The following is an 11,960-nucleotide window of genomic DNA, read 5'->3' as shown; positions in this document are numbered from 1 at the left end:
TATAAGTAATCAAATATAAATATCAGTTAACCGATTTTAGTACATACATATTATATATATAATATAAAAGTAACAGTATAAAAAAAATATATAAGTAATGAAATATAAGTATCAGTTAACTGATTTTAGTACGTACATACATACATACATACAAACATATACATATATATATATATAAAAGAAAAATACTTGTGTTTAGAATTAAATCCAAAATAGCCATAGATATTATAGATTCGCGTTCTCCGACCTACTCTCGAGTATAGTGCTGCCTTGATAGCCCGAGGCTTTGCCGCAGGATCGCATCGTCAAACGTAATGGCTATGCAAGGTGCGTGCGTTCCAAGTTGCGTTCGCCACCGGCAGCACATTCATTGAAAATACGCCGCTTAATCCATAGGCACATACGTACCTACCACGCGTTTACACGTTCTCTACTGGTCAGCCTCGGCAAAGTCCTTTTCGTAACACGTAGGTAGATAGGTAAGATAGGTAAGCAACTAAGTAACTAAGTAAGTAAGTAAGTAAGTAAGTAAGTAAGTACCTACATACCTGTAAATATATACGATCTACAGGATCTTGCAAAACAATTTCTTTACTACGAATTTGATCTGAATACTTTTTTTCGAGAACCATCAAGTTGTCTAAGAATGTTAACTTTTTATTTAAAGTTATGCGTCGTCTAATAACTTTTCCTATTTAAAACAGGAATATTCAAAAGAGTTTTAAAGTGATAGAAAAAAAAACAATCAAACCAACACAACTAACTCTTAAAGGGATCTCATGTTTATTCACGAAAGGTGGTGATGATGGTGGTGTTGTAACAGCACGGACAACGACAAAACGTGTCAGAAGTATCGCATGTTATATCAAAGGGCTGTTATAAAATCATCCCTCGTGTTTTTATCGTTCAACCAATTACGTCATTGCTAAATCCAAAATATTATACCACCATCAGTATAAAAATGTGTAACATCATTGATAATTTGCAACGGCCTGTATCGATTGAACATTCTTATTTAGTAACATAGAATAGTTTCTTTTTGCAAAAAGAAAAACAAAAGAGAGAGAGAGAGAGAGAAGAAAAAAAAGGTAAGAAAACAGTATTGTGCATTATCCCCTCTTCCTTCCCCCCTCCCACCCACCTGGACTCTGTTACGATTCCATTTTAATATCTTTTAAGTAATACATAAAAGCCTTTTTTTTTTTCTTTCTCTTTTTTCTTTTTTCTCCTCCTCTTTTTCATTCTTTCTACTATCTGTATTATTTCTATGGATAAAAGTTCACGTTGATTGGAGAGGGAGAGAAAAATATATATATATATACACACAGATAGAGGCGTTAAGAACAGAGTAAAAAGGAAAACCTATCCTCGTCCTCGAAGCCACTGTCCCTCGAGGACACTGTTGAGAGTACACGATACATACACGATGACGATGAAATACATAAACGCGTACCTTACGTAGAACGGATTACGGACTCGGCAGGCCGAGTTTGTCGAGATTTCGAAATGAGACGAGATGAATACACGCCTTAGAAGAGACACCGTCGTGCCAGCTTGATCGATCGTACTCGAGATCGTTTCTCTCGGTCTTATAAACCACCACCACTACATATACATAAGTATATATGTATATATATATATATCTTCCCCACTGTACATTTCATCCTTCTAACGTAATTTTCCATTTGACATTACTCACCGAATTTCTATCTCTCTACCATTTTCGGGTTAATTGTTAACATGGTAATGGTGGATGACACTGATTGGCTTACCTGGAATCAAAATAGATATATTGATATTAAATTCTGATCAATAATAGGGGGCACGATATTATAATTTATTATATTAATATAATAAAACTATTTAGTTTGTTTTTTTTTTTTATACGATTCGATTAATCGTAAGTTTGAATTAAACGTCCATCATTTTGTTTTTTTTTTATTCCTTAAGTAATAATATTTTGTAAATGTGATAAAACACGAAAATCAATTGAGAATCAATAAAGTTCAATTGTTGTCTTTTCCCTTTCCTTGATAGGTTTATATGTATAAGAATAATAATAATCGATAGTGTGTGTGTGTGTGTGTTGGTTGTTATTTGATTTGAGAAAAAAGTTCAGTTTATTCGAGAAAAGAAAATATTTGAAATTCTTAAAAAGATTTGTTGCCACCAACTGACAGAAGGAGAAAAAGGCCTTCGATCTTGGCTACTGGAGAGGCGAACGTAAGTACACACATACACATACATACATACAAACACACATATTCTTAGAACTTAAGGAGCGATTGTTGTCGGCAATGGGCCCGTTGTCGCAATGGGAAGTCTTCTCTTGCAACCGGCACTAAATCGTTTCGCTTCGGCACGTCTCGCAAGAGACGTCAGAAACGGTCCCAGTCGAGCGATTCACCGGAACCGTGATCTCCCTTTCTGAACTCACGATCTCGAACGATGTAACAACACGGATCTTTCCATATTTAATCCGGAATTAATCAATCCATCAATCAATAAAAATATCCAATAAAAGAAAATAAAAAAAAAGCCATCAATATAATAAGAAACCAAATGCACAACGACAAATAATTATACAAGAAAAATAAGAATTTTCAATTTCTAAAAAGAATATAAAAAGAAAGAACTGTAAACGATAGTTAAAAAAAGAAAACAGAAGAAAATCGTAAAGAATAATTTGAAAATTGGCGCGAGAAATGTCTCGGTACGTTATAAACCCCCCACTCATCGAACAACGATGACGTAACATCAGCCGCCATTTGTATTATCGAACAGTTTCGGCCCTTTTGAAATGATGACATAGAAGCTAAGCGACACTAGCGCCAGTCGGTAAAGTCGCATCATGACGATGATAACTCTTCTTCTTTAGAGTTCTCTCTTTCTCGTATGTTTTCCTCGTTGTGTTGTGTTGAACTTTCATCGATGTGTTTTTCGGTCGATACGAGAGGTTTCTTGATTGGAGACTCGAGGATTGGCCACCATAGTGGCGTCGTCAGTAATAGTATTGCCGACTACTACGGCATCTGACGCAGAATTTCTTGGCACGCTCGGTACCTTGCCCATCGTCGTCGTTGTCGTCGTTGTTGGCTGTTGTTGGCCGGCCTTGCCAAGGCTGCAGGCCATCGAACTTTTGCCCTACTGCCACGCCACGTAATATCATCCGTACGCGATGCGCAAGAACGAGGATAACCGACACGACTCGCGCGCCTTCCTCGTTGGTTCGTTCGTTCGTTGGTTGGTTGGTTGGTTGGTTGGTTGGTTGGTTGGTTTGTTGGGTTCGTACAAAAAAGGGGAAAAAAAGTAGGGAGGAGCTGAAACGACTGATACAGGAACACCACCAGGGCCGTCTATGTTTCCTTTTAAACCTGGGCTTCTTAAATTAAAACTGTTGTGTTCAGGGTCAGCAATCAATTCACATGCCACTTACATTTCAAACATTGTGTTCAAAAATATCAATGTATATATTTATGTGTATGTAGTAGTAGTAGTAGACTTGGAACGAATTCTTGGTCTAATTACTTATTTTAGGCAATTCAATGGAATGCTATTGTACTTTAAATTCTGATTAAGCAATATTAATATCTATAAATAAAAAAAAGGATATATATATATAGGTATGCAATTTGATTGTCCCATGCAAGCAAATTTATGAATAAGTCGTATTAAATATGAACATATTAATCGTGTGTGTGTGTTTAAATCGATAACTGTTAAATATATTTAGGTTACCAGACTTTAGCCATCACTTTTATCCCGTATATTAATAATATCGTAGACGAATTAGTAAAAAGAAACAATACAATACAAAAAGAAAAAAAAAACATAACAGATTTCGGTTTATTTCGATCACAATTTGGTAATTACGATCAAGATTATCATCGAATTCGATATTCCTCAGAGAATAATATTAAAAAATACGGTCAAGGGATTTTTTTGCAAAACGATCCAAAGAAAGAAAGAAAAAATGTGTGGAAAAGGTATGAAGAGGAGGAGGGGTTGGGGGATGGTTGGGTTTGCTTAAAAATAAATAGCAAGCTTTGCACAACTTATTGAAAAATCATCATCCTCTTTCTTTATATCGCCGAACGCAATTCGTTTATTGATTTTGGTTCTGACGTTCGTGCCGTTATTAAATTCCTCATCACTTCAAACGAAAGAATGAAGAAGAAACGAAAAAACGAAGGGGTGCAAGGGGGTGAGAGAGAAAGAGAGTACGTTAGGTTGGTTTCAAGACAAAAGTGAGTAAATATATTTTTTCGAAAAATTGTCTACGGTTTAGAAATAATTTATTTCCCCCATTGATATTTTAATTTTGGATTACCTAAATATTTATTAATTGAAACAAACACATGACGCGTTATTGTTCGATGGTATCTTGGGTGTCGATGATGAAACTTGGAATTTAATGGTTGAAAAAGAAGAAAAAGAAGAAGAACAACAATAACAACAACAACCAAAAGCATAGTCATTGATTCTGATTTGTAAGAGAGGCCAAACTATGCCACGGTCGTACTGCACGATCCATCGAAACAGGGCTTCTTCATCGTCGAACTCATTTTTAGCTTAGAACGTTTCCTAAGCTCGTTAGGGAATAAACGAATCGTAGTATACCACGGAATAGGAAAAATATTTATAGAGAAATTCGTAATTATTAGGATATGTTTAATCCCATTAACCATTAACACATCCGAAATCACGAAAAATTACAATTTAATTTTTAGTAAACTCACGTTCGTCGTGTTAGCGTAATAAATCTTATGAACAATTGTAAGAAGTATCTAAAATGTGTATCCTATTTTTTATTTCACCCTTAGTATAATTATATTTATTACTGTTTTTACCGTCATTGCTTTTGTTTTTTTCTTTCTTACTAGCGTAAATATCAAAGCTCTACTACGATTTGTTTCCGTATTCGTGATAATTTAAGCATATAGTTGAATTGTAAAAGCTTCACGAGCGTATCCTAGCTACTGTTATAAAGCCCAACTAGGAAAACTGTAACGGTAATTAGTTATGTTACCAACCGGATGCATAATTACGGATTTTGTTAATAACGGCCAGTTAATTGATGATCTAATTGCTAATAAGCCGGATACAACTTTATATATATATATATATATAGATAGATAGATGTATAAAAATATAGATGTATATATAACGGATAATCGCAAATAATTATTAACGAAGTTAACGAGTGAACTATCGGTTAGTAACTTGCCAGTAACTGAACAGAAATATATCCATAATGAGAATGTTGATTATGCAAGTACAATTATCGTAATAATACTATCGTAATAATACTCTTTACTCTTCCATTCCTACGAATTACGAACAATCATCATCGATTATATAACTTAATTACAATTAATAATTATTAAACTTTATTAAATGCTAACAATTAAAGCCAACAACCACAACAACAACAACAACAACAATAAATGAAGCTACTTAACGGAGTTGTAAATACTTCACTGTAAGTCCTGTTACAACCGGAAAATCATAATAAGTAATAAACAATCATTCAGATGAAAATATCCTTTTTCCGGAGAAACTTGAGAAATAATATAAGTTACTTTTTTTGTTATCCCCCTCTATTCCTCCCATCATTCCCGGTCATATTTCTAAGTTCCCATAATGTATTGGAATATTATAATCGATAATGGAATTTCCACAGTTAACAGTGCCGTAATTGACACCACATCCGTCCATTTTACGAGTCATTACCTTTCTAGAAATTCCATTAGCACCAAACCGATTATTGAGCTATTGGTTGATTATCGTCAATTTCAAAGATTCATGAGTTTCAAATTGAATGTTTGAGTTGTGAAAGGTGGGAAAGAAGAAAGAAAGAGACAAAGTAGTATTAAACAGCTGACCGGCTAACCTCTAGACCCTGGAGTATGTCGAGAGGGTGCGAACTAAGAATACAGCATTCTTCTCGGTCACGCGAGAAACATCCGCCGTTCATTGCGGATTCCTCTTAACTCTAATACGTTCTTTTTTCTTTTTTTTTTTGTAACCCGTTAGAAGTTAGATACACGTAACGCGTGTCTGAGTTAACCGTAACTATCGTCTAGAGTTCATTTTCTTCTTTTTATTCTTCTTTTTATTCTTATTCTTTTATATCTTTTTCTATTCTATTCGAGAGATTAAAACAGCTAACTTAAGATTTTCTTGCGCGCTAGATTTATCAATTGATTTTTTTTTTTTTATAAAACAAACAACACCGATACTAAACGTAATAAACAGTACTTTGGATTGATTCCGAATCGTGAGAATTTTAATCGTAACCGGATGTAACCTCAGGGTTCGAAGGTTTCCACCAAGAGTTCAAGTTCAAAGTTCAAGTTCATCTTGATCCAACTCACGTTCCTCTCGACGTAACGATTCCTCATTCTTTTACTATCGTTCTTCTTGTTTCTTGCTTGCTTGCTTCCTTGCTTCTTTACTTGCTTGCTTCCTTGATCTTTAATTTATGAACGATGCTTTTGTATCTTATTAAATTAAAGACCGTAATGTATGAACTTGCCGAGAAAAATAAGAACGGATGCAGTTAAGAGGAAAACACTGTACAAATAATATTATATCCATACAAGTTTTCTATCTTTCTATAAAAACGCGAATAAATATATCAGACATAATTCAATACAAAATTATACCTCCCCTCTCATAAAAAACCCAAAAAACATTATATTCACAATGAATTACCTAACATTCTATAACCCAAATAAATAAAATCAGGAATAATCTAAGATATACCATTGAATACGATCAATTAACAATTTCTACGATATAAGATCATGCAATTAAAAAAAAAAATCAATCAATCAAAGTGTTATAATCAAATATAAACTCTTGCATATATTAATTCATTAACGATACATAATAATAACTAAAAAAAAATCCATTTGGGGTATATACCATTGAATACGATCAATTAACAATTTCTACAATATAAGATCATGCAATTGAACAAAAAAAGCAATCAAATATAAACTCTTGCATATATTAATTCATTAACGATACATAATAATAACCAAAACAAAAATCCAATTAGGTTATATACCATTGAATACACGATCAATTAACAATTTCTACAATATAAGATCATGCAATTAAAAAAGAAACACAATCAAATATAAACTCTTGCATATATTAATTCATTAACGATATATAATAATAATAACAACAACAAAAATCCAATTGGGATGGTAATGGTGGTGATGTGTAGCTAAAAAAGAAAATTAATAATAAACGTTATGGGGAAATGAGATTTTGTTATTCTTAAAAAATAAATAGATAAGATTAGATTTGAAAGTTTTGTTGAAACATATAACAGAAACGTATCGATGTTGTATGTTTGCGTTATAGGAAAATACATCACGGTGAGAGACAACACGTGGTAGTAGAATACTCCTCGCGGATCGTCGAGCCTAACGGTTGTCCGGTAACCACGTCAGAGCCGGTGCTAGCGGTACTCGCGGTCGTTCCGTTACTCGACCGACAGATCCGCTAACGCGACTCAACCAACTTTTCTCTCTCTCTCTCTCTCTCTCTCTCTCTCTCTCTCTCTCTTTCTCTTTCTTTCTCTCTTTCCCTCCTTTGCTACGTAGGTAGGTATATATACGTCGACCCTTCTTCTACCTCCTCCTCCTCCTCCTTCCCCTCCACCTTCTACTTCTCCTGGCTCCCTACATCCGTGTATTCTATCCCTCTCTCTCTCTTTCTTTCTCTCTCAACACACTCTCTTTCTATCTCAACACACTCTCTTTCTCTCTGAACACACACTCTCTCTCTGTCTCTTTCTCTCTTTGTGTGGGGATGGATGGATGGATGGATGGATCCGCTTCGTCTACGGTTAGGTGCGAAATTTACGACTACTCGAATCTCTCTCTCTTTTTGTTTTTCTCTTTTTCTCTTCTATCTTTTCTCTACAACTTTGTCCTTATTTTCTTTCCCCACGTTTTACTATAGAACTACTATTCTTTTCCTAGACTCTACATATTAAGGATATAAAAAAATATTAGTTATATGTATCTTACTATTTGTTTCTTTTTTTATTCATTCGCTTGTTTGTTTTACTGCAGTATAATAATAAAAAAAATATATTCAACAAGAGGTTTTTGTTTATTGGAAATTTGTATCATATATGTGTATATGTAAGGTATTTGTCCAGTTTTACCTTTGTACTCAGACTACTATTCGTTGTACTCTATTCTGATGAATAATAAGCTAGGAATGTATCTAGAAATGTTGATACTGCCGAAAAATTGAGGAAATGAAAATACAGGTAGGGGAACCCTACTCGTGGAATGAACAGGAAGATACAATACTAATGAACTAATTGTAAATTCGTATAACACGTGTGATGTTGTGTCCCCTTTTTTAATAACATCCCATTTGAATTAATTTCAAAGTTATAATGATTAATTTGATCGTTATAAAAATTCGCGCGAAAGAGTTTTATTTTCATTTAAAGGTACTACAAATGACCAACCTTGGCTTCCGTCCAAAGTTTACACACTCGTTATACATTTTCGTAGAATATTTCGTGGTTATTTCAACAATTCCTAAACTATGCAAAATTCCTTCGATATTGTTAATGGGGATATTTGTCTAATCAAAATCTAATCACCCGTTCGTTACTTTTTTGAACATTCAAGTAAATAGAAAATAAAGAAATACTTTTTTGTAGAAGTGAAAAACAACTGGTGGTGGTCATACAAATTGAATTTAATTCAACTAAAAAAAAAGGACTAAATTAAATGAATCAAATGTGTGTGAACAACACACATCGATGAGAGAATAATTATTTCGAACAGTTTCTAAGAAACAATTATTGAAATACAAGATTTCTTATAAACTTTGAAACAAGAGTGCAAATGACGAATCTTGTGTGTTCAGAATACGCAAACTTGTTTCATTGTTTTTATTGCATTTCAAATAATTGAAATTGAGATTTTAGATAATATTACGGAAATATCTATCCCGTATTTAAATAATTAATTTAATTTCATTCTAGATAATTCGCAAATATAATAAAATACGTGCACGCTAAACTATAAAGGAAACAACAACAGGGTATATATCCTGTACCTGTTCCCGTGATCGGTGGTGAGGCTAACTGCGAACTGCTTATATCCGGTGGTTGCTGGGTTTGCTGTTGCTGTTGTTGTTGCTGTTGTTGCGGGCTATTGGCAGCGACTTGCACGCTACCTGGACTAGCCGCGCTCTCTGCCATTTTTAATTTTTTTTCTTCTGCTTTTTCTTCAATTGAATTTTTTTCCTCTTCTTTTGCTTATGTTTTATTTGTTTTACTTCTTCTATTCAATTAAAATCGATTAATAGAAAGTAATATCTCTTAAACGTGGGATACATATTTTGTTGTTGTTTTATGTTCTTTCTTTGGAAATTTTTATTCGTATCTGTCGTGGGACTGACTCCCCAAAAAAAAAAAATTGAATAAAAATGGATCGTAATCGTACACACACCGATCGTATTCGACTAAACGACGATTTTAAAGCGGCACGATGGTTTTCAGGGTCGACCTAGCTAGCTAGCGCGCTAGTTCGTGAATACTTAAAGTTTTTTTCGCGACGACAGTTTCCCCTTAATGTCTCGATGTCAGTCTGACACGTTCCGTAACCCTTTGGCTCTTGGATTTCCTATCACTTGGGGTTAGGTATTAAAGTCGTGTCTATTGCTCTTCTTCTTCTTCTTCTTATTCTTGATGTTAATGTTGTTGTAGTTGATGTTGCAGTTGTTGTTGAAGTTGTTGTTGTTGTTGTTGTTGCGAAATCAGACTTTTTCTCTTATGTTTCTTCGTAAACGATGACGAATATGTGTGTCTATGTGTGTGTGTGTGTGTGTGTGTGTGTGTGTATGAGTGTACATGCGTGTGTTTAATAATTTAACGAACAAACGATCGATAGAGGAGGCAGCACACGATGGTAACTCGACATGCTCGACCGACCGACCTATCGTTGAACGCAACGACGATAAGGAGGAGTCGTCGATCTCGCGAAGGATAATAACAACAACAACGACGACAACGACGACGATGATAATGATGATGATGATGATGATGATGACGATGATGATGATGATGATGATGATGATGACTGTGACGATGAAAAGGACAACAACGTCAGTTGTTCAATAAAGTCAACGAAATTCTCGTTGCTAATTTTCGACGCCATGCCAACAGGAATATTGTATTCGCTAATAGCGAACTTATTGTTATTGTTATTATTCTTATATTTCTTCTTACGATGCTAAAACCTTCTTCTTCTTCTTTTACAACTTTCTCTTTTATTATTACATTCCTCCTGTTTATTTTCGATTTACCGCGACAACTGATTTCACGCGGTTCTCGATACACGTAATTATGACAATAACAAGATCTCAATGAATTCCAATTATCATAAGAAGGCATTGAGTTGTTCCAATGAACACGGTGATCTAACGATCTCGAATGACGTGACATCGATTACGTTCGATAACAGAGTAGAATTACCAAGTTATTATATTCTGCCAGTGATTAATATTATTATTCTTGGGCAGTTTTTATTTCATATCCTTTTTTTGTCTCTTCTTGTTGTTGTTCCTTTTAGATAGAACTGATCAATGGAGATCCTTCTTAAGGTTCGACGCATCCGATATCAAAAGGAATACCGAGCGTGTTAGATGATAGAAAAGAGAGAGAGAGAGAAGTGAAGGGTGACTTAAGGTAGAAGGAATAGGAAGGGAAGGGAAAGGGAAGAGGGAGGAAAGAAGGAAAGAAGGAAGGAAAGAAGAATAACGTTTTGGTGACGAGGACGATAAACCAACACGACGACGGGCCGATGACGACGTTGATGACGACGTGGAGGGTTGTTTCTGAACGGGTGGACGGATAGAAAGAAGAAGAGGGGAGAAAGAGGAGAGAGAAGGAAAACGGTGCTCGGTTAGTAGATGAGAGAGTCGATAGGTCGGTCAGTGGGTCTCGTTCAAAGAACGACTCGTTGATTCGCGCACCAAGAACAGCAGCGCATAGTCGTCGTCGTCGTCTTCGTCGTTTTCTTTTTCTTCGTCGTCGTTTTCTTCTTCTTCGTCGTCGTCTTCGTCTTCGTCTTCGTCGTTTTCGTTTTCTTCGTTTTCGTTGTGTTGTTGTCGTCAATTTGCACGGGCAACAACAAAACGACGCGTCCCGTTGTTGTTTTACCTTAGAACAATGATGATGTGTTGTGCGTGATAAAGATAAAGATGAAGATTTGTATCCTACGATTATTCGATCGAAAGAAAAAATGAAGGAAGGTACGAGGGACGCCACGGTAGAATCGCGTACGCGGGTCGATAGGTCAGTGGGTCTCGTTCAAACCGTCGACTAGCTTTGTCTCTCTCCCTCCCTCCCTCCCACCCTGCCTTCCACCCTCTCTTTCCCTCTCCCTACGATTCCTCTTCGCGAAAATGATTCCGCACCAACACGATCCGTATAAGATCGATCACCAACACCGATCCTCTTCCCCATTCACTACATCATCAGCATCAGCATCATCATCATCATCATCATCATCACCAAGACCACACACACACCTCAAATATATATATATATATTATTATTATTATTATTATAATCAACGACAAGCTATAGTTGTAAACTCGCGAATAGCAAAAGGCGGCACGTCTCCGAGACGGCGAGGAGACGTCCTCGCGAAGAAACCTTCCCACGATTGCCCACCACCACCACCACCACCACCACCACCACCACCTCCTTCGGCAGCCCGAAGAAGGGAGCAGCACCCTTTTCGAGCGAACTCTTCTTCCTCCTCTTCCTATCCTTCTCGTCCTTGATCATTTCTCGCGCGGACGCGAACACACTCGACGACCGCGCGACACCCTCCTCCTCCTCCTCCTCCTACCCCTAGCTCCTCCTTCTTTTTCTTCCCTTCTTCTTCTTCTTCTTCTTGACA

The 11,960-nt window shown here is 35.9% G+C and overlaps 1 protein-coding gene across 2 annotated transcripts in view; it reads right to left on the bottom strand.

Annotated features, from left to right (window-relative positions):
- LOC106791030 (probable nuclear hormone receptor HR3) overlaps positions 1-11,397 on the bottom strand; it is a 103,101-nt gene extending 91,704 nt beyond the window's left edge. For both annotated transcript variants that reach the window (XR_001382150.1, XM_014756372.1), the window contains exon 1: positions 9,106-11,397. Coding sequence is in view for 1 of the 2 variants with exons in the window: in XM_014756372.1 (XP_014611858.1) it covers positions 9,106-9,250 (145 nt within the window). In the remaining variant the exon portion in view is untranslated. The remainder of the gene's footprint in view (positions 1-9,105) is intronic.
- Between the last annotated feature and the right edge of the window lie 563 nt (positions 11,398-11,960).

The sequence above is a fragment of the Polistes canadensis genome, unplaced genomic scaffold (assembly GCF_001313835.1).
Source record: "Polistes canadensis isolate GaletaPanama2010 unplaced genomic scaffold, ASM131383v1 scaffold_279, whole genome shotgun sequence".
In the NCBI taxonomy this organism is placed as follows: domain Eukaryota; kingdom Metazoa; phylum Arthropoda; class Insecta; order Hymenoptera; family Vespidae; genus Polistes; species Polistes canadensis.
This window is presented reverse-complemented; position numbering and strand designations above follow the sequence as displayed.